This window comes from Patella vulgata, chromosome 5 (assembly GCF_932274485.2).
Source record: "Patella vulgata chromosome 5, xgPatVulg1.2, whole genome shotgun sequence".
NCBI lineage: Eukaryota > Metazoa > Mollusca > Gastropoda > Patellidae > Patella > Patella vulgata.
In genome coordinates, this window is record NC_065883.2 from 74,421,245 (window position 1) to 74,445,246 (window position 24,002).

A 24,002-nucleotide genomic window follows, 5' to 3' on the forward strand; every position below is an offset into this window, starting at 1 on the left:
CGACACAAACTAGGTCATTTCGGAACTAACATATGGTTCAATTTTATTTCAATAATTCGCTTGAGCGTAGGGATCTTTTAGCAGTGGGAAGAAACCGGAGGACCCAGAGAAAACCCACGAGGTAGGACAGGCGACCCTACTCCACCCACGTACAACCGGGAAATCAAAAACACGTCATTTCTCTTGATAGACCTTATGATACAGTGCGCACGTGCTAACCATTCGGCCATCAACCCCCATCCCCATAAGAGAAGAAAACCAATATCAAATATTTTCTTGTGTGATAACTCTCTTTCTTCTTTTGAAAACGACCAATGGTTAGAAGAGAAGAGGTGTGAAATCATGCTGGGCACGCTTTGTAATATTTGAGAGAATTATTGGACACTGTTATCGATTGACATACATGTATTTTGACAGCGTGTCGCACGTAGGCGAAATCGTTATTTACCCTGTGAGAGGGACGATTTGACATAACTTTTTTGGTTCGCTGTTTAAAGATTTGATTTCAGCCAATGACAAACGACAAATTTCCATTTAAACCCAAACAAAAAATTATTCACATTGATATCGTTTCAAGTGCTTCGTGTTCAAAACTATTAAAGACATGGAAATATTAACGACAGGTTATACATTCACGTACGTATACACAAATAATTATGACCACCCCGACGATAATCTTTTCAAATAACACACAAAAAACTTTAAATAAATCTGTTAATTAAGTTTTTCGGTCAACAATTATACGGTGTTACTAGTCAGCGATATTTTTGATCCCTCGAGGCCAAAACAAATGATGTATAAGATATGATTGAAATATACATGAACACGTCATGAAATATGTACTAATCAATTAACCCATAAAACACATATTATGACGTGTCACTCATACATCGATGACGTAATCAAAATATTGTTCAGTCATGTAAAGGAGATATTTTTACAGGTGTAAGAATTGAATGAGCGCACTATTGGCTGTATAATAACAACTCACACATCTAAATGTCGTATTTTAATTAGTTTTTACATACAATAAAACAATTGACTCTAGTCTGTGATTGACTCTTGCCTGACAAAAACAAATTAGGTGTCAATTTTACTATCTTAATAAAACTTGAAACGTGTCTTTGAGATGGCACCTGCCACCTCCTCCATGGCTGTCACAGAATGTCACACCGCTTAAAGTTATGAAAACATAATGACAAAAATACCCACATTAGTTTAATTCAATTGATATGATTTTATAAAGAAAATGAATTTAGTATGCCAAAACATTTAACGTTTAATAATGTTTTTTGAGAAATGTTTTATGAAACGTTAATTTTGATGAAGTCTGAAGACAAGATAATTTCCTTAAAAGTAAACAAAAATATATACCAATGCCTCCTCTCGGGTCCAGATTTTTTTTTTCTATCAAAATGTCAAATTTGAACCATATTATATTCTGGAGCCAGTTGCTCGTCAAACGTACAGGTAAAGTATTAAGGGGAAACAACTCCGCCGATCTTATTATTCAAACATCACATTTTCATCGGATGGAGCGTCAATTGAAGGTGAATTTGCTAATCTGCAGCCGTTTTTCACGAATAATTTTGATTTATTTTGTATTCATATGACTATTAGGCTACACATTTTCTTTCTTTTTTTTTTTTAACAAAACATCTTTAAGAAAAACAATATTAATTTATTACGACTTTACTGCGCAAAAAAACTTATGGATTGATATGACGTATTCAATATCGGCCTTTTCTCAATAAGTTGCACCTATAGATATTACTCAATTTGAATAAATTTATAATAATTTATGCACACATTTAAAATACAACAAAAAGTGTATAATATTAATAGGCCTAATATGCGGCGTTTTCAACCAATTTGGGCTATATTTAACTTTATTACTTTCTTTTCTACAAACGTTTATGCACAGCTTTTTAATAAATCAGTTTTCGAAATCATTTTAAATCGGTTTTGCGTCAATAACATGGTTTCGGCTTACCGAGTTAAACTTCAATAACTTTCTCGCACCTGTAGATAAATATAGTACTTATCAATCAACTTGTGGGGCACGTGAGTCATTCATGTGACGTCACGACAGTCGACCAATCAGATTTGATGTTTGACAGGTTGAGGTTGTTTGGCATGTCAGCCTTCAGTCAGTCGTATGTTTAGTTGTGTGGCGAACGGGACGTGATGTTGTGTCGGAAAAAAACTTTTTAGCTCTCTCTTAAATTACATTTTGAGCAACAATATTAGGACATTTGGAAATAGTAGAGTACCACGTCAAGTTTTTAAGTTTGGATTTTATTAGCAGTCGACTTTACAAGAGTGACTCGTGTAGTCGTGGATATTATTGTTGTGACAAGACTTATCGGAAATTTTTGTTATACCTTGCTGAGCTCACTCAGGTGTGAGGACTGACCGCTGTGCATATGTCGTTACAGACTGTCAGGTGTACGGTAGTAATATATCGAACATCCAGAGAACGGATTTAACCTTCGAAGAGTATTTTTTGGAACTTAAGATGCCACCTCAGACAATGATGGACCACAACACTAATTTATTACCCGAACCCGAGAACTCGAACCCTAATTCACACCCTGTCAAATGTGTTTTGATTGGCGATGGGGCAGTAGGGAAAACTTCTCTGATTGTTAGTTACACAACAAATGGATACCCTACGGAATATGTGCCTACGGCGTTTGACCACTTTTCAGGTAATTGTCATTGAGCTGTCACCATTCTAAAAGATGCACAAAGGGAGTTTTTAGCAGATTGAATGAAAAATGATGATTGCGTAATAATTTTATCACTCTGCTCCCTAATAGCCTTTTGTAAAACTTTGACAAAAGCTACCAAAAGCCTCCAATTTGATACCATAAAAAATGTTTTTAGATCTTTTGTACGGTTCTCTAATCAAAGCAAAACCAGTTAATCAAAGTTATTGTCCAATGAACACATAATAATAATACTTATACCAGTAACAAATAAGTGTATCTTTACTTTAAACATTTTTCTTAATTTCATTTATTAAGCAGCCTACATCAACAGTTTACTGACTTTTAGATGTTAGTTTTAAAAATATAATATAAAAAAAAATATATTTTAATATTTCTGATTTCTGACTGCAAGAAAACTAAAAATTTAGGGCAGATTGTTGTAGGACAGAAAATAAAAACTAAAAAGTCAGGAAATTCCTGGTGTAAAGTCTGCCAGAAGTGCAAATGGCTTGTACTGTTTTTAAAACTTGTGTATTATAAACAGTTCAAGTTTTGCCAAGGAAAGGATAAACTGTTCTAGATATACAGCCTTTTGATGTTTAGCCTTTACAAGTATAGGCCTATATTTAAATGCCCTGTACAGCACAAAGTTCATCTAAACTAGTCACACATTTATTCTTCATTTATACATAAACTTTAATGTTTCGTTAAATGTTCAAAGTGCAGTTGAGATTTAGTAGATAACTGAAAGCTAATTTTGATGCGTAATGTCTGAATAAATTCTGTATATTTCTAAAATAATTTGAAACACATTTTCAAAAATTTAAGCCACTGATAATCAAATCTAATATGTACCCAAATTGATAATTTAACTACAAAAACAAAATACCGGTTAATAATAGATTATCTCTTGGCCTGGACTAAAAGATGTTATCCCAACAGTAGGTTTGTTTATACTCTCTGCAGAAGATGCCATATATTGCAAAATTTTCAATTCACCATATCTTTGTAAATTTTGGTATTGAACCAATTTTGGAACATTATTCCATTTAGAGATTAAATTGTGATGACATTGAAGTTTGCAAGCAGTTCATTACCCCCTCAAATGACAACCAGTGACTTTAACATCTTCCCACAAAATATATGAACAAAACAACAATAACCCTGCAATAAAACCGCCTATACAATGTCTTTAAAAATATGTATGGTATATAGAATTTCATCATTTCGTCAACATTTCATCTAAATATTTTGTATACATTTCATCTGAGGTTGATTTTGCTTTGATAGAAACAAAATATTACTTGAAAGACGAAATCATTTTATGATCTCATCCTGGTTGTACAGTATGACTCAGAAGTAGATATAACTGCTTGAGAGAGCCTGATATCTGGCCTAATTGATGATCACTTAGTTTATTTTCTCACACAGGTTACTCTCACGTCTATCCCTAGCTGATACCACTTTGTCAATAAGTATTATGTGAATAACTTACATTTCGCAAACTAAAAGTTGATGGGATTTGTCAATAAATGTTATGAAGGATTTTCCTGTGAGAAATCCGACTTTCGGTTGTGACTAATTAAATAATATAATAATGATGTTATTATAATCGGTAGGAAATAAATCTGACATGTACACCAATAGATACCAATTGATTTATTATTGTCTATTCTGTTTCCTTCCACAATTGTGGTTATAATAATATAATATCTATTATTATAAGACTTGGCCTACATGTTCTATATAATTAGAGGATATAACATATGATTAATTACATGTACATGGACTATAATTAGTAGATATAGCTAATTAGTCAAATTAATAATGTAATCTTTGAGTGGCATTTAGCCATCGGGGAACAGAACACAGTTTTTATTGGATATATAAAAATTGTGTTCTAATTAACTTAATAATGATGTTATTATATAAAGGCAGACAATATCTATGTCATATATAGGCTACACCAATAAAAAGCTATTGATTATTTAACTAGGTTGAAATTGTAGTTTTAATAATATCTATCTATGGGACTTACATAGTTAGGGTATATAACATATCATTAGTTATATGTGCTAATAACATATTAATTTTATGTATTTCAAGGTCTTGAATATAACCTACATGTACTTGTACATGTCTCTTTATTAGAATTTAAAGCTATTTTTTTGGCATTGAGTGGTTAGACAAGGCTAGTAAACTGACACAATTTTTTTTTAAAAGCTATAATCTTCATATTTAGTCTGTGTGTATATACAATCTGCATTAAAATAAGACAGACATTGAGGGACAAACAAATATAAGTTCATTCAAGAAAAATTAATTCAGCTTCATTCACAACATACATGTGTAATCCTAATAGGCTTAGCTGCATGTATATCACATAATAAATGGTGTTAATATCAATTTACATCTGATTAACAATCACAGTAACTGATTAATGTTAATATGAAATACACAAAAACTAATCAAGCAAGTATACACACAACACATGTATGGTATATCACACTAATTGGGTATTGTAATAAACATTTCTATATGGTATATCACTAATATACACTAATGGTGTGGTCTATTTATATTGTTTGTGAAGTTGTGAAATGATTGGAAAACTTTGAAATAACATGAATATAACCTCATGGATAAGTCACTGGTAATTTTCATACGTATTTTCTTGTCTTAATCAAGCCCAAGGTAACTGATAATAAGATATTAAAAAAAAAGCTAGGAGCGAACATTTAATTATAAAAAATAAATGAAGCCATAAAGATAAGAATTATATTCTGCTTTTGTGAGCACTCATAGAATATGATAGAATTACTCAGTATTCCTCATGAAGTCATCTGAATCCAATATTCTTCACATGCATGTAAATATAGAGATGATTCACACTCTCTGAACCACAGCCGTGCAATATAGCACTTATACCACATATACCTAGTTATCTATATCAGATATCATGTGTATTACTGGAAAATATAAGTAAATATATACTGTAATACATAGTTGTAGTTTACTTCATTCACACATGCAATATAGGTATAAACATTATGCAAGAGCTAAATCTGCCTACTGCACGTCTTTCTTTAGGCTTGAAAAGTTTTTTGAATTATTAATTAGACATCAATTAAATGATCCAGGCCATAATCAGCTCTCGATGTCATCAGAATTCTCCGATATTAAATACATTAGAAAAGTTCAGCCATATATTCATTTAAGCTAAAAATGGAGAACCGAGACTTAGCTTCGAACAACCAGTACGTTGGTTGAAATTATTGGACACGTCTTGTCGACCCTTCAAAATCTAATATCTTCACTTGCAATTGAGTGAAATTTTCAAATTATTCATTTTACATTATCTCTTTTCAAACTGTCATAGCAAGAATGGCTAGCTCTTTATCTAAATCTTACATAATGTATCTTTAATATTTGTTTGTATAATATTATTATTTGTTTATATTAAATATGTTGATTTGTTTATATTTTTCAGTATTAGTAACAGTTGACAATAATCCTGTTCGTTTACAACTTTGTGATACAGCTGGACAGGTGAGAATATATACTTTACCTTTTATCTTTCTACTGTTTGAATTCTGCTGTATTTTTCAGTCCTTCACGTTTAAAGGGAGCTTTTGCTCCTGTTCCTCTCGACGCACGTCGGCTTTCCTTCGAAGGAGTCATTAAAGACTTCTGCAAATTAGCTAAATCGCTCTCCTAAATATTGAGATTAATAAACTACTTTCAGTTTTTGTTAACGTTTAAACTGCATATATTCAAGGTATCAGGAGCTTTTTATGGCTCCCGCACAATTTTATAAACATGAAGGACTGATTTTTATTGTCATGGAGGAAAAACTTTAAAAAACAGTTTCTCGTATATTTATTGGGGTTGATTGTTCAATGTAATTATGGTTCTATAGTAAAAATTGATAACTTGCGTTTTTTCACTCCGATACTCCAGTTTCCACCCACTGCTAAAGATCCCTGTGTGTAAGCAGATTATTGAAATAAAGATAGGAATTTTTATTCAATGTAGGCCTAAAAATATTCATATTTGGGAAAGAATAATTTGTTTTGTGACTTTGTATAACGATGAAAAGACATGAAGGGATGTAAAGTTTTGTCAGATTTTGAAATACTGAAATTGACACAGTAAAATGATTGATACCAAACACAAATATTCAAGAGAGAAACGTCTGTTCAAATTTTGATATTTTTAAAAGTTGTTGGTCATAAATCCTGTCCAATAAGCTTTCTCTTTGACCTACATTACGAGTAGACGGACTTGAGGAAGTAATATAAAGGTGTTATATCCCGGGGCTTTGGCATGATTTGAATATTTTACACTGAGTCGAGATTTTTTTATTGATATGGGTTCTGTGGTTAGCATTCAGACCTTATAAGGAAGTAGTGTAAGGGTGTATTGTTGATATCAAACTGTGTGACGGATACACTATTAGCACTGTTTGTGAACTCAAATGGGGTTTAACATCATGCTGTTTTTGCACCAACTGTGTTAATGAAATCACAACGTGAGACACACATTCAAATATAAAATGTCAATTTCAAATTCAGTTTTGTATTTTATTGTTGATATGATATGTTAGCCATTTTTTGTTGTCATGGGTATATGACGTAACTAAACGTACACACTGAAAGTTAAATATAGTGTTTAAGACTGTTCACAGTTAACAGCCCATCCCAAAGCATTAACATTCAAAGGCAAAACTTCACTTTTGAATTTTGTTTGAATTTGATTGTTGATATCATACATACACAATCAGAAGAAGAGTCAACTGGCGTGGTTTCGATTCCCCGGTTGTAAGTGACAAGAATTGGGGTCACCTGTCCAACCTCGTAGGTTTTCTCCAGGTCCTCCGGTTTCCTCCCACTGCTAAAGACCCCTACACGGAAGCGAGTTATTGAAATAAAATTGAACCAAATGTTCGTCCCGTAATGACCTGGTTTGTGTCGAGTGGACGTTAAACCCCATCTCTCTCTCTCTCCAAACTACTACAATATAGACTTTAATACATAATCAAAAGAAGATTTAAAAAACCCAAAACATTTTGGTCCAGAAATTAATCATCTTTAATGTAGATATCAGACAAATAAAGAAATAACAAGTTGATTTTAGACTTGTCATGCGAACATGTTTGAATTTATATAAAGTTTAATTTTTAAAGCCCGAAAAATGACCTGCAATAGACAGATTTAGCTCTTACATAATGCATCTTTAAAATGTAGATCTATAAAATCATGTGTCAAGCAGACGGTATAAAATAGGGGTCAAATTGAACACAGTGGTTTTATTGTTTATATATGTATGTGGGACACCATCAATAAACCGTTGGCCTGGTCAGTAAGATAGTTACATATAGGCCTATGTATGTTATTGAAAGGATATAGTAAAGCCAGGTCAGTAAGATACATGTATTTTCTTGTCTTGTTAAAGTAGTTGAACCGTTGAATATTGAGTAATGGATATTACAACATCGGGGATTAAACGTTTAACCCGAAGGTCAACAATACAACATATATAATTAATCTGTATTTAAAGTAATCCATCAAAGTTCAGCATTAAATCTTCTTACTTACCTACTGTATGTAGAGGGAGAGTATGTTTATTATAGAGTTTAAGATCCTTTTGTTATAAGTAGTAGTAGCCTTCGTTTACTATATTATTTGTTTGTTTTTTGGGGGGGTGGGGGGAGGGGGGTTCTTCGATTATTTTTATTTATGGGGCTGTTGTAGTCTAAAGGTAAAGGGCACTGGACTTTTATAAGTACAGTTAGCTTTCATTTACTATTATATTTTTAGGCCTGTTGTGTGGGGGGATTCTTAGATTATTTAAGGGGCTACAGTATTTTACAGGTAACGGCACTAGGCTGTTGACCCGTTTACACCTGTTGACCCGTTTACACCTTGGTGTGCATGAAAAAAGAACTCTTGACAGTTGGAATTCGATTGTAGAACTGCTGTCAAGGCTAAATTCTACCTACATATATGACCTTTGAAAGCTGTGTGTTAGTCTAAAAAATGACCGAAGCATTGTGTTGCCGAGACGTTAAACTCATTTTCTGAGTTTACTTGTAAGGCATAAAAAATATAGTAATAGGACTTCTGGTGGAGTATTTGAGGAGAACGAAAACATAATGTTACAATTTTTTTGCTGTTAACCTTAAGTAATTGACATTCTTATCTTGAATGCTTTGATCTTGTCAAAAGTTTTTCTGCCTTCCATGTCCTTAAGACTAAGAGTTGAAAAGGAGTACGAAAAAAAACTTCAAGTAACATTACCAGAGGTTTTTATCTTGAATTTCAGCTGGTCTGTTTTGTATTTCTCATTAGTGGTACTTGTGAAATAAAAATTGACAATTATGCCACACAAAGAGTCTGATTTCGTTTAGGTAATCACTGATAGAACAAGAGTTTATTTGAATTACCTGGGTTAGACTGGGTGTTCGCTATGAACACATGGCTTCAATGAAATATAAACAACTCCCCGTTAGAGGTCTGATTATAATGAAAACCAATAGACAACCAAAAGAGCTCTAATTGTAATGAAAGTGTTTCTGTACACATGTCTAAACGATACTTGAGAAGCATTATAAACATATCAATCAAGACTATCAATAGTCTGGGTCAACAGGTTCTTTAATTGATTCACCTATAGAAACAATTGGATGTCATTATGGCCATGTTTGATTACTTGTTAAGAGAACCTAGGCACAGATTATTGGCTTTACTTCACACCATATATGAACTCGACATGAACTTTGAACCAAGGTTTGTCAAAAGATGATTGAAATTTAATCCAGGTATAATTCAGTATTTGATATGATTTGGGTTTTATTTGGTTGTACTGTGATATTTGTTCAAGATGGCCTGAATTACAATATCTAGTGACAGAAATATATCCTGTTGGATAGATGAATATATACATGTAGTCTAAAATACCAGAGGGGGGATTGGGTGGCTGAATGGCTTTACATGTGAGTGGTAGATCTCGACACAAGTTCGTCATTGAGTCAAGTGGCATGGTTTCAATTCTTCGCTTGTACGTGACAAGGAGTAGAGTCTCGTGTGTAATCTCGTGGGTTTTCTCCAGGCCCTCTAATTTCCTCCCACAGCTAATGACCCCCACTGACAAGCGAATTATTGAAATAAAATTGAACCTCTCTCTCTCTCTCTCTCTCTCTCTCTCTCCAAAATTCTAGACTCTTTTATGGAGGGATTTGGCAGGCGTTGACAGAATCAAAACAACCTTGAAAGAAGAGATGCTGACTGTTCGCGAAATATTCCATTCATTATATATATTTGTAAAATACTCAACGGAATAGAACAATTTTACTACGATATTCCTATAGGAGAGATTTGACATTAACAATATTGTCATTTGGAAGGGATTCAACATCCCTTAATTAACGATCAGTCGATTTATGGTTCCTTCTACCTGTTGATCAGGATTAACGCAACAATAATAAAGGTCAGCAATATGAAACATTAATCAGTTTCAGAAATGAGCAATGTGATTAGTCACATATATCTCATAATCAATATTGGGTTCCTGAATCACATACTCTCTCTTTCATTAGATGATTACTGGAAAATACATACAAAACTACTGTTACAAATGTAATTGGGAGAACTGATTGATCGAGCCGGTAAACTCATGCATATTAGATCATAAGGTCTGTCATTGAATCAAATGGTGTGGTTTCGATATGAAGCTTGTGCGCGACGAGGATTAGGTAGCCTGCCCAATCTTGCGGGTTTTCTCTTGGTCCTCAGGTTTCCTGGAGGGGTGGATGGCTGAATGGTTAGCACATGCGCGCTGTATCATAAAGTCTGTCATTGAGTCATCTGGCGGGGTTTCGAATCCCCGGTTGTACGTGACAAGGAGTAGGGTCGCCTGTCCAACCTTGTGCGTTTTCTCCGGGTGCGTTTTCTCCGGGTCCTCCGGTTTCCTCCCATTGCTAAAGACCCCTACACGCAAGCAAATTATTGAAATAAAATTAAAACCATATGTTAGTCCCGAAATGACCTAGTTTGTGTCGAGTGGACGTTAAACCCAATTTCTCTCTCTCTATCTCCCAGGTTTCCTCACATGTGCAAGCGAATTAATGAAAACAATTTGTATAGATGTAAGCTTATGTTAATCTGAAAATGACAGAGTTTGTTTTGAGTGGACATTAAACCACATTTCTCTCTTTTTCTTACAAATGTAATTTCAAAAAGCAGAAGCACAAATGACAAAAGAAAAAAAAATCCATTGGATGATGTATTTTGAAATTCATACAAAAGCGAGTGGAATATGCCCATATATGATTATTCTTCTCACAATGTGATATTAGTTACTGGTATTTGAATGAAGACATTTAATCTCAGAATTTAGGAGAAATTTTAGAGATATCAGTTCTTGTCCCACGCTGACTATAAATGTCAACTGAAATTAAATATTGTCGATTTCGTAATTAGTTTCCCCAGGAACAGATCTTTAACCAATTTAATATCAGCAAGCAGCACAGCTAAAAAATCGAACTAATGTTTAAAAATTTATAAAAAGGAGGTTTTATACTTAAAATATCAAAAAAAATATATATGATAATTTCCAGATGTCGACATTTTTATCCTGTTTTGTAATTAATATCCTGAAAAAAACCTGGTGTTTAAATTTTTAGTATGAAACATGAAAATTCCTGCCAGCCAGATGTTAAAACTGGAATGTAATGCTTGATGGATTCAGTATGTTTACATCTCTAAATGTTTAAATAATGACCTTGGCCATTTAATAGAGGTATAACAGGGACTACTGACAAATAAATTAAATATACATGTACTTCATTCTGCTGTCATAAATGACATTCATAAAATGTACAGTGAACAAGAAGAGCCTTGCAATCTGATTAAAACACTGGTCCTATTTCGTTTCGTTTTTTATAGTTCAAAATTTTGTTTTCCTTGTCTTTACTACGCTAGGATCTGGAAGAGTTGTTATATAACCAGTGTTCTGGTTGATGTGAGGGATTAGCCAATGAAACAGTCTGTTCCTACGAGTTCTTGGCACTTCACGGAACTGTGGGCAAACCACTAGAAACGTCAACGCTGATTGATTAATCAATATCTTGACGTAACAGGGTCAAAAGACGCTTGTACGATGACTGACAGTACAACCAGTCAGATCTTCATTTATAAAATTGAAAAGGTTTATTTTTTCTGTGTGTATGAAAGATGTGAAACCGAATAGAATTGTATTACAAAATAGTATACTAATTTTCAAATATGGCAGCCATTCAGGTTAGAGATTTATTCTCAAAGTAGGTAGTCCTCTGTGTGTAGAATGGCAGGGTTTCGATTCCCCGATTCCCCAGTTGTACGTGACAAGGAATATGGTTGCCTGTACAACCTCATGGGTTTCCTCAGGGCCCCCTGGTTTCCTCCCACTGCTACAGACCCCTACGCGCAACTGAATTATTGAAATAAAATTGAACCATGTGTTAGTCCAGAAATGACATAGTTTGTGTCGAGTGGACATTAAACCCCATCTCTCTCTCTCTCTCTCTCTCTCTCTCACAGAATGATACTAACCATCTATGTACATCTAGTATATTGATTTTGTTTTCTCAATTAAATGTTAAATAATCAATCTGAGTACATATTTAGAAAGGATTAAGTCGTGAAAAATTTGATAATTTAGCAAAAATACAACTGATTCATCAGGCCTTTAATAAAAATCACCAAACAATGAACATCTATGTAGTACATCTAGGCTTTGTTTACTTATGTAAACAATAAAACAAGAGATACAAATCTAAAATAACTCACTTAAACATTTAAAACATTTCTACAGATCACAGATCAAATACTTGACATATTTGTCTGTAATAAACCTACTTCTGTCCCAATAACCATACTCCTGACATACCGGGTCCTTATTTTGTCATCATATCGACTTAAGCGAATTTAAGTTGGGTTATGGAAATCTATCAACATAAATCCATACGATATTTACTTAAGATAAAATTCTTTCTTTATCAGCACTTGATATAATGGTACATGCATTGAAACTACAAATTAACTTCATACTATAAGGACAATAAGGGGGTTGGGTGGCCGAATGGTTAGCATGTGCGTGTTGTATCATAAGGTCATTGAGTCAGCTGGCGTGGTTTTGATTCCCCAGTTGTACGTGACAAGGAGTAGGGTCGTCTGTCCAACCTCCTCCGGTTTTCTCCGGGTCCTCTGGTTTTCTCCCACTGCTAAAGACCCCTACATGTATGTGCAACCAAATTATTGAAATAAAATTGAACCATATGTTAATCGTGAAATGACCTAGTTTGTGTGAGTAGACCTTAAAGCCCCTCTCTCTCTCCTTGATACAGTTTTGTCAAGTTTGTTTTTCGAATCTCTCTCTCTCTCTCTCTCTCTCTCTGTGGGATTATCACCTATGGACTTGATGTATTGTGAACAGTTATCTTATTGTGTTAATGTTTACTGTAAGTCGAAGTAAATTTTGTAATGTGTTTCAGAGTTTAATTGATTAACAACCAGAAATTGTAGAGAGAGAAAAAAATAGGTCAGAATAATCAATGAGTTAGAAATAAATTATTAAGCGAAATATCATTAGTCTGAGGAAACGAGAAACACAGAGTGCTGAGACTATCAATAAGCAGAGAAAATACGTTTCTTTATGGTTGTATTTCAGTAAAATAACCAGATTTATTGTAGAATTTAAACATACATTATGCAAGATTAGATAAAGAGCGAGCAGTTTTCACTATAATAGTTAAAACAATAGATAATGTAAAGAGGAAATGCTGAAAATTCAGTCAAAATGCTTGACTCTTTAAGTCAAAAAAACCTTATTTTAAAATCACCATAGCCTCGATTGTCATTGTTACTGCTGTCGCGATAACAAAGTCTTGATTATCCATTTTTGCGTTTAATCTACCAATGGGCCTTGAGCAGCCGATCGGATTCAAATCCATTGAAAATCAGACATATAAGATGGCATCGTGAGTTGATTATGGTCTTTTCATGTTAATAAATGTCTAATTAATAGTTTATATAATATTTCTGACCTAAAGAAAGACCTGCAATAGGCAGATTTAGCTCTTGCATAATGGATGTTTAATTAAAATACCCAAATCTCTTGTGAAAATATATTTCTGACTATAACGTAGGAGTTTTGGATGACTTTTATTGCTGAGGATGAAATGAAATGGGGTTTAATGTCCTACTATTCTGCTCCATCCGGGGCTAATGACGACGGGAGGTCCAGATTAACTTTAAACTCTAGCCATAAAATACTGAAAATGTTTGGCTGTTATTTTAAAACTGGTACTATTTGTAGCTTTTGGTTTTAGTCACATGTTTTTGCCTATTAACAACCTTATCTAAGCAGTTGTTTTGACTAAAGGTCAGGGTATAATAGGTGAGTTAATTGTGAAGGTCGGCATCTAGTTGATTGTGACCAGCCGTGATATATTTACTCAGTGCCGTGTGGGCTAAACATACCATTCCCTCCATTCCTGGACAGGGAGGGGTTCTCACTAGTTCACTCTATATCATGGGTGGCTATTTTTCTAGAGTCTAGATTACACTTAAATAGGTAGTGGTTTGTTTCTACAATAAATATTAATCTTTCACTGAACAGTGAAATGGGTAACAAGTTGTTTGTTTTGAGCTAAATTGAAATTTTCGACTCTTTTACTAAGTTTGGAAATCCCATTCTCTGATTGAAACCTGTTAAGATTAATTGCAATTTTCAATGTTTGCTAAATATGGAAATACCAATCTTGTATTGAAGAGTTTTACAAGTTGTTTGACTTTTACTAAAAGTTTGAAATTGGCTTCATTTAAACATACATTATGCAAGAGCTAAATCTGCCTATTGCAGGTCTTTCTTTAGGCCTGAAATGTTATATAAAGAATTAATTAGACATTAATTAACATGAAAACACCTTAATCAACTCTTGATGCCATCTTATGCGTCTGATTTTCACTGGATTTGAATCCGATCTGCTGCTCAAAGCTCAGCTCATTGATGATTAAATCCAAAATGGATAATCAAGACTATGTTTTTTTTTATCATACTTGGTTCAGAGTCGAGCAATTTGACTGAAATTTTTAGCATATTCCCTTTACATTATCTAGTTTTTAACTATTATAGTGAGAACTGCCAGCTCTTTATCTAATTTTCCATAATTTCCCTTTAATGTAAGTTCATTAGTTCAGGAAGGAAACATGACACAGTGGCCATTTTCGGAACTGTCAAAAGTTGATGACACAAAACCAAAATATGTCATACTAATTACAATGTAAGTCATGTGACAACCCCATGTAATAAAACAACATTGTGGTATAATTGGTCTAACCTACATGTTAAGACAGTGTACAGCTTGATGACAAGTTTAAAATAGTTCATATATTCATACATGTAGGAGGATTTAAGCTATGGGTAGACAAGCATATTTTTTGGCCTGATCGTGGCAATTTAACTTTGCCAGCGATTTTTTACGGACGATAGCGAACGGCCACATGTAGCGATTGTCTCGAGAGCGTATGCCACTCTGCTGCTGTTCATTTGCTCCTAAAACTCCTGAATCGTGATGTACAAAAGGCAACGACTTTCTGAAAGAATCGACAATTCTTCTTTGGCATTGGAGGCAGCCATTTGGAGGTCATGTCCCTGTGAAAGGAACACAGGCAATATGATCGCTTGCCCTAGGTATTAGGCTGCAAAGTCTTGTCTTGTGATAAGTTTGAAATAGTCCATATTATACAAGTAGGATTTAGGCTTTAAAATGTTGTCCGAGATAAGTTCCAAATAGTTAATAAAATACTTATGGTTTAGGCTGCGAAGTGTTGTCCAAGATAAGTTTGAAATAGATTAAATTGTACATGTCCACTATATTAATTAATCGTGAATCTCTGGGCCCAAATCCAACTAAATTTCTTTAGTCTTTATGAAAAAAAAAATTGTTGAAATTTAGAATTAGGTCTAGTACATAACACCATACAACCTAGCCAACCAGGGATCCTCGATTTTTTGCCAGAGTTCCACATATGATTGACCATCTCACCCATTCTACTGAACGCCTCTTCTACATTCTTAATCTGCCCGGACATATTTTCTAAAATAGATTTTGAGCGCCTCTTCTGCATTCTTAATCTGTCCTAACATATTTTCTAAAATAGATTTTGGTGTGTCTCATATATCTCTCTTCATATCCTGTATAAGATCCTACTACATTTTGAAAAATGACAGGTGTCACTCAAACTTTGATTGAAATAAACACTATCTCCTTATATGTACATGTATATGTATATAACATACATGGTATGTTATTCGATCCTCCCTCCCAGGACAAATTTGGACTAAATTTATGTTGTAACATGAAAAATTGTTTCTATTTTTGAATGGAATTTATTCTGCATATTGACCAATCTGATTAAAACACAGACCCTATTTTTGAATGGAATTTATTCTGCATATATATCTAAAGAGAGAGAGAGAGAAAGAGAGAGAAAGAGAGAGAGAGATCATAAGGTCTGTCATTGAGTCAACTGCAACTGCTGTGGTTTCGATTCCCTGGTTGTACGTGACAAGGAGTAGGGTCGTCTGTCCAATCTCGTGGGTTTTCTCCAGGTCCTCCGGTTTCCTCCCACTGCTAAAGACCCCTATACGCAAGTGAATTAATGAAATAAAATTGAACCATATGTTAATCCCAAAATGATCTAGTTTGTGCCGAGTGGACGTTAAACCCAAGTTCTCTCTCTCTCTCTCTCTCTTGATATAAAACATTTTTATTTCTTTGACATGGGTAGGACTAAAAATAAAAATTATTCATTTTATCCTGTTGATTTCTTGGTAAATATTGACCTGGTTATGAATCGGTATACGAATCGTATCGTCGTACCTGAATCGCAATACGTATCGTATCGTGACTGATGTTGTCCAAAAAACAATGGGGTTTAATGTCCTACTGTTTTGCTCCTACTGGGCTAATAAAGACGGGCATATGCGGCACTATGGCCTACTCTTATATCTAATTCCAACTGCCAAGGGATCTTTTACATGCATTCCAATGTATATGTGCATCTTCGTTTTTTTGTACCATCCGAACGATGATACAGCTGTCCTTGTCAGCCCCAAGCCGGAAAATCCTGATGAACTTTCACTGCCAATGCAGTCATCAAACACACGACCTCCAGTCTAACGAGCCAGCGTCTTACTCACTTAGCCACCGTGGCTCCCTTTGTACACGTTTGGGATCAATGATTTCAAATTTACTACCCATTATAGCTCACATTTGATTTTTGGATAAATTTTTTATGAATAAAAAAAGAAATCTGAGGAACATAAATGATCTTTGAAATTGTTTCGAGATCTTATCGTAAAATTGAGACTAAATTTTATGAATAAAAAAAAATCTTGGTGAATTTGACAAGAGCTTTGAAATATGATACGGAAATATTTGATGTATATGTCATTATTGGAGATATATATGATAGAATATAAATAACAGACCTTTGATGTTTAAAATGATAAAATCTTAACTTTTAGACTTTTGTCATAAATTATATAGGATAGCTTTAGTCTTTGTCGAATGACAGGTCTATTTTCTTAAAGTAACAAAAAGATATTTTAGAGGCAGCAATTTAGGGTAGGTTCTCATCAGAATATATTTCTGCAATCTGTGAAATGAAATGAAATGAGGTTTAACGTCCTACTATTTTGCTCCGACTGGGCTAATGAAGACTGACGGGCATACACCTTACAGTGTGCTATGAGGGAAATTTTGCCAGGACAGCGGCACTACGGCCTACTCTTATATCGAATTCCAACTATCAAGGGATCTTTTATGGGCACGCCAATGTGTACACAGGACCTAAGTTTTTCATCCCATCCTAACAACTATACATTATCCCTTGTCAAACCCTCCAAGTAATAAAGGGGGGGGGGGTTGGATGGCTGAATGGTTAGCGTGCGCGCACTGTATCATAAAGTCTGTCATTGAGTCAACTGGCGGGGTTTCGAATCCCCGGTTGTATGTGACAAGGAGTAGGGTCGCCTGTCCAACCTCGTTGTTTTTCTCCGGGTCCTCCGGTTTCCTCCCACTGCTAAAGACCCCTACGCGCAAGCAAATTATTGAAATATAATTAAACCATTTTGTTAGTCCCGAAATGACCTAGTTTGTGTCGAGTGGACGTTAAACCCCATTTCTCTCTCTCTCTCCAAGTAATAAAGACGGAGTATATTTGTAAACTTATGATAATCTCACGATGTAGACGTCATCTTGACATGTAGGTAAAGTTAGACAAGACGAGCCCACCAACCGACCGATTTCATTCATAATATCTGGTTCTACCAGTTGGATTGTTTCGCTTGTATGAACAGGATATAGATAAATATAACGCCTGCTGTGATTGGTGGAGATTTGACAAGCCCTGTTAAATAACAATTATATATATACTTTTTACCTGTATAAGAAGAAGAGGAAACTTTATTGCATAAACCTTACAAGGTTATGTGCATATATGAATAAAACGAAAATATACATAAAATAAACAGACATACATAATTAAACATGCAAGCGCTAAATCTGCCTATTGCAAGTCTTTCTTTAGGCCTGAAATGTTATATAAAATTATTAATTAGACATTAATTAACTTATCCAGACCATAATCAACTCTCGATGCCATCGCTAGCTTTGCTATTTAGCAGATCGGAACACATTTTTTAAAAAAATAATTGGATAATCAAGACTTTGTTTTTTATCGTACCGACTATTAGTAATGACGATCGAAGCTAGACTAAAATTCAAAAGCTAATATGTCAGTTCAGAGTGGAGCAATTTGACAGAAATTTTAAGCATATTCTATTTATATTATCTATTTTTCAACTATTATAAGGAGAACTGTATGTTTAATGACAGTGGATGATCGTTAACACTACATCTAGTCCTTATATGGCTGGATTGTACCAGAGCCAAGACCCTGTTTCTCGAAATCTTAACTAGAGATAAAATCTATATTTTAGTAGATTCTTCAAATTTGATTGGCTAAGCAAGCACTAAAATCAATGTAATATTATCCAATCAAATTACTAAAATCTGGATTTTAACTTAGTTAAAATTTCGTGAAACAGGTCCCTGGATTGTGTGTAGGACTGTATTAAATTTCTATGAAAACTGATCTGTCCAAAGTTGTTAAAATAAAATGTTTATCTTGATATGTTCTAATTTTAACAGGGTAGTTATGTTTCAGTTTCTATATTTAGATGGTCTCTTAGTTCAAGTAGAGACCTATATTTGTAGCCGTTTAGATTCAAGTAGACAAAAGTTTTCCCACACCAAGACGCTTATTTTATTTATCAGTTTTTCATATCAGGATGTAGGGGGTTGGATGGCCGAATGGTTCGGGCGTGCGTGTTGTATCATAAGGTCTTTCATTACATGTAATTTGACTGGGGTGGTACATGACATGGAGTAGGGTCGTGGGTTTTCTCTGGGTCCTCCGGTTTCCTCCCACTGCTAAAGATCCCTACACGCAGGCGAATTATTGAATAAAATTGAACCATATGTTAGTCCCGAAATGACCTAGTTTGTGTTGAGTGGATGTTAAACCCTCTCTCTCTCTCTCTCTCTCTCTCTCTCTCTTAAAAGACGGTTGCTATTTAATAATCTAATTTAAAAATGGCGATTCGAGGCTAAGTTTATTTATTTATGATAATAAACAATCTTTGCCACATCTTGTCAAAACTTCAAACATAATGACATTTTCAATATATTCATTTTGCATTATCTATTTTTGAACTATTATAACAAAAAAGACCAGCTTTTTATCTCAATCTTGCATAATTCATTTTTAATGTCATATCCTTCAATGTCACAAATCTTACATTTATATTTCGAGTCAGATTTAAGACATTAAGAATTTATTTTGATCAGATTTTCCAATTTCTTTTTTGACCCAGACAGACGGCGAGAATACAAATTAGGCTCGTGGCATTTAATACAAGTAGATATTTTTGGGTCTATGAATTATTTGGATGACAGTAAAGCCGTTGGTAATCAAGAAAATAAATATACGATGCTAGTTGCGAGATTATTTCTGAGACGAAAGTGAGATGATCTCAATACTAATTCTCAGGTTTAATTTAACGAAAAATAGTGTTGCCATGGCAATAGAGCTCATTTGAGAACGGAATTAGAAACTTTGTATTAAACATACATTATGCAAGAGCTAAATCTGTCTATTGCAGGTCTTTCTTTAGGCCTGAAATGTTATCTAAATTATTAACTAGACATTGATTAACCTATCCAGACCATAATCAACTCTAGATGGCATCGCTAGTCTGCGATCTTTAGTGGATTATGAGCCGATTTACTGCATAACTTTCCTTCACGATTTAACGATTAAATTGACAATCGAGACTATACTGTTGATCGTACTGACTTTAGTAATGATGATCGAGGCTAGGCGGAAATTTCAATCGCTTAGTTCTCGGTTCAGAGTGGATCAATTTGAATGAAATTTTCAGCAAATTGCCTTTACATTATCTAGTTTTTAACTATTATAGCGAGAACTGCCAACCCTTTATCAAATCTCCCATAATGTATCTTTAAGAATTGTATAAAAAGGCAATTATTGATAAGATTCGTGGGTACTCATCCTGGTACCTGGTATTTAAACAATAGGTGTAACGTAATGAAAGGTACAAAGTACTTGATAATACGGACTATTATTTAAGACTTGACTAACCAGTGATTATTATATAAGAAAGTTTATCAGTAATCAAACTGCTACTTTAATCTGTGTTAAACCTGGCCAAGTTACAAAGTTTAATATGTAATGTGTATTAATACAGCCCTTTCCTATAGATATTATAATCAGTTGCCTAGCAACATAGATTATATAGATTAGAGGTGATTGACCAGTCTTATAAATATGATAATACCCCATTAAACAGTATTCATAATATTTCTGATGATAAATGTACCTTTACTTCGTAATTATCGTAGTTATAATATCCAAACAGATGTTCATTATTTAAAGATACATTATGGGAGATTAGATAAAGAGCTGGCAGTTCTCACTATAATAGTTAAAAACCAGATAATGTAAAGGGACTTTGCTGAAAATTTCAGTCAAATTGATCCACTCTGAACCGAGAATTTAGGGCTTGAGTTTTGGACCCTGTACATGTCTAAGTTATAAAAACATTGCAGTACAAGTCTTAGTTATAAAAAATGACAAACAAGATTATTTACTCTTATAAGCTTTCGGTTGCAAAATAACAAAATGAAATGAAATGGGGTTTAACGTCCTACTGTTCTGCTCCAAACTGGGCTAATGAAGATGGCATTTGCCATACAGTGTGCTATGAGGGAAATTTTGCCTGGACAGCGGCACTATGCCCTACTTTTATATCGAATTTCAACTGTCAAGGGATCTTTTACGTGCACACCAATATGTACACAGGACCTTGGTTTTTCCTCCCATCCGAACGACTAGGCAACTGTCCTTGTCAGGCCCTCCGTCCTGCATCATTGACAAGGGGAAACCACGCCGGAAAATCTAGATGAACTTTCTCGGCCAATGCAGGGATCGAACACCCGACCTCCAGGCTAACGAGCCAGCGTCTTTCCCACTTAGCCACGTGCACAGTGGAATTTTACCAAGTAGTATGTCAATGAGCAATTGAAATAGAATACATAATATTCACAATTGAAACATATATTATGATGACTCATCACCTATTTAAAATACAGAAATAATACACCTACTCATTAAATCTAATTCGCCTACATACGAACGGCTCAGGTGAAGAAATATCTTTGCAATTTTTTTCATGGACAGTTGAACAAATAGTTTTAAAACACAATATGATTCCTATTTATGGGCTAACACCCAGTTTCGAATTTTGAATTTAATAAAAGAAATGTTATATCATGCTGCTAATAAACCTACAATTATATTTGAAAATAAAATCCTTGTTTGTATAGAAATGAGTTTTCTCATCTCATTATGCATCGGATTGCAGGTTTTCATGTACGTGTGTTATTTGAGAAACGCGTGGCTGACGTGGTACAGGAAACGAACAGGTGTCGGGTTTTTTTTAAACATTGTAGTCCCAGATTCTATATTATACCGGATCTAAAATAAAAAAAAAATTGATAGAACACCCCAAAAATGGGGTTTAACATCCTACTGTTGTTCTCCGACTGGATTAATGAAGACGGGCAAATGCCATATAGTGTGCTATGAGGGATTTTTTGCCAGGACAGCAGCACTATGGGCTACTCTTTTAAGGGATCTTTTACTGTACATGTATGTTATCCCTTGCCAGGCCCTATGTCCTGCACCACTGACAAGTGGGAATCGCTTCGGAAAATCCTGAAGAACTTTCTCTGTCAACGAAGGGATGAAACAAGGATTAGTCACGCTGAAATAGAGATCTTGACCTTATTCTCTACAGAGATTGAAATTATTAGATTTATGTTGACTGGTGATTGATAAAAGGAATCTTGTTTTATTAGATGAATCTTTGAATGACATTTAATAATTGAACATAATATAAAACAATTCATAACAAAACACAACATGAGGTTATAGCACGAATGGCTAGCTCTTTACCTAAATCTTACATCTTTAAAGGAACTAAATCGCTAATATTTGGGACCTAGGCATTGACCCAAATGGGTCGCAACGCATATAATAATGTAATCTGATTGTATATAAACTGATTTACATTCAATTGTTTCCGTTTTGACTCTTAATTTCAAATCAGTTATGTCCAGCGAAATACAGCCTGTGTCTCAACCCTATAGCAATTTCTAGCGTCCGGTTATTCCAGTCTATTGAGCAGGTTCTCCAGTTGAATATGTCTAGCCTCGTTCTTTCTGGTCACTTGTTGCAAATGACGCTAAAACGCACTATGGTACACGATTCGTGTACCAATGGTAAAATGTTTATTTTGTCTTAAATATTGGATATCAGAAGCCTGTCTTTTCCTGGTAAGATCACAACATCAATGTTGATTTGAATTAACAAATAATTCGTATTTTCAACGTGTATGACTTGGATGATATTGAGTTAGAGACTTATAGCCCATTCAGACGCTTATTTTTAAACCAGTTCATAATCGCTGGGGTTTTTAAGACAGCATCGTGTTGCGTTCACACGTACTATAAGCCAAACCAGTTTAACTATTCTGACCTCTTCGGTCGGAGGTTAGAGTTAACTGCGCATGGGTAGCTTCACATTCTTTATTCGGTTCTCGCACGCTTTCGATAACATTGACACTGTCTGACCCCAATATTTTCACAGGATTGTAACTAACTGCGTACTGCGCATGCTCGAAGCAAGCTGGAGCTGGGGTTTTTAAGCCAACCCGTTCAGACGGCTAAGATGAACCAGTTTAAAATAAAAAGCCTTCTCGAAGACAGGTAGCGAGCAGGGGTTTTTAACTTGGTTTATTTGCCCCACATTTGCGTTCAGACGCTTAAGTTAAACTGGTTTAACGATCCCCGGGGTTTTTAAACCAGTTCAACTTAAGCGTCTGAACGGGCTATTAGCTACTTTAAATAATAGAGAAGTAGTTATATCCATATATACCGTGTGTTGTGTTTTATTATGAATAGTTAACGGTGGTTCTAGATATTATTTAAAGAATGGATAATATTGATAATATAAAACAACACAGTCCTATATTATGATATAAACACAAGGTTTTAACAAAATTTCACTGGTCTATAGTATACAAAGTTTTAAAGGTTTTGACCTTATTGTCTTGTGGTTTTGGTCAGAGGTGCTCGTTTGGAAATATTAGATTTATGATGACTTGAGGTTGATAAACTTGATCTGTTATGTCTTTTATGAAAGAAAATCTGTCAGTTGAATGGAGGTAGTGTATTAAAGAGAATAATTTAGATAGGTTGTAGCACATATTGTGACATAAAACTCTTTTGTAGAACTTATAAAATAACATAAATTTGTGACAAGAGAACATTAATTGTTGGGTTTGGCTGTCAAAACATGAGAGAGATCAACGTCCCCCTGTTCAACATGTAACCATTACAAACTTGTCCTCTTGAAAGGTAAAACTTTGTTTACGACCTGACCTGCCAGATACCTCTATGTTTATTCACCAGACAAAAAAATAACAAACTTGACAAAAATGTAAATATCGCAATCTAGGGTTAAACATAGAAAGTCTATTATAAGAGGCAAATATTACATAGCCATTGGTGAGCTGAACACAGTTTGAACAATTGTG

At 34.4% G+C, this 24,002-nt stretch overlaps 1 protein-coding gene across 1 annotated transcript in view; it reads left to right on the forward strand.

Moving 5' to 3' along the window:
* The first annotated feature begins 2,139 nt into the window (after nucleotides 1-2,139).
* LOC126822395 (cell division control protein 42 homolog) overlaps nucleotides 2,140-24,002 on the forward strand; it is a 29,529-nt gene continuing 7,666 nt past the window's right edge. The window contains exons 1-2 of the mRNA XM_050551293.2: nucleotides 2,140-2,711; nucleotides 6,205-6,263. Coding sequence (XP_050407250.1) covers nucleotides 2,519-2,711; nucleotides 6,205-6,263 — 252 coding nt within the window. The 5' untranslated portion in view covers nucleotides 2,140-2,518. The remainder of the gene's footprint in view (nucleotides 2,712-6,204; nucleotides 6,264-24,002) is intronic.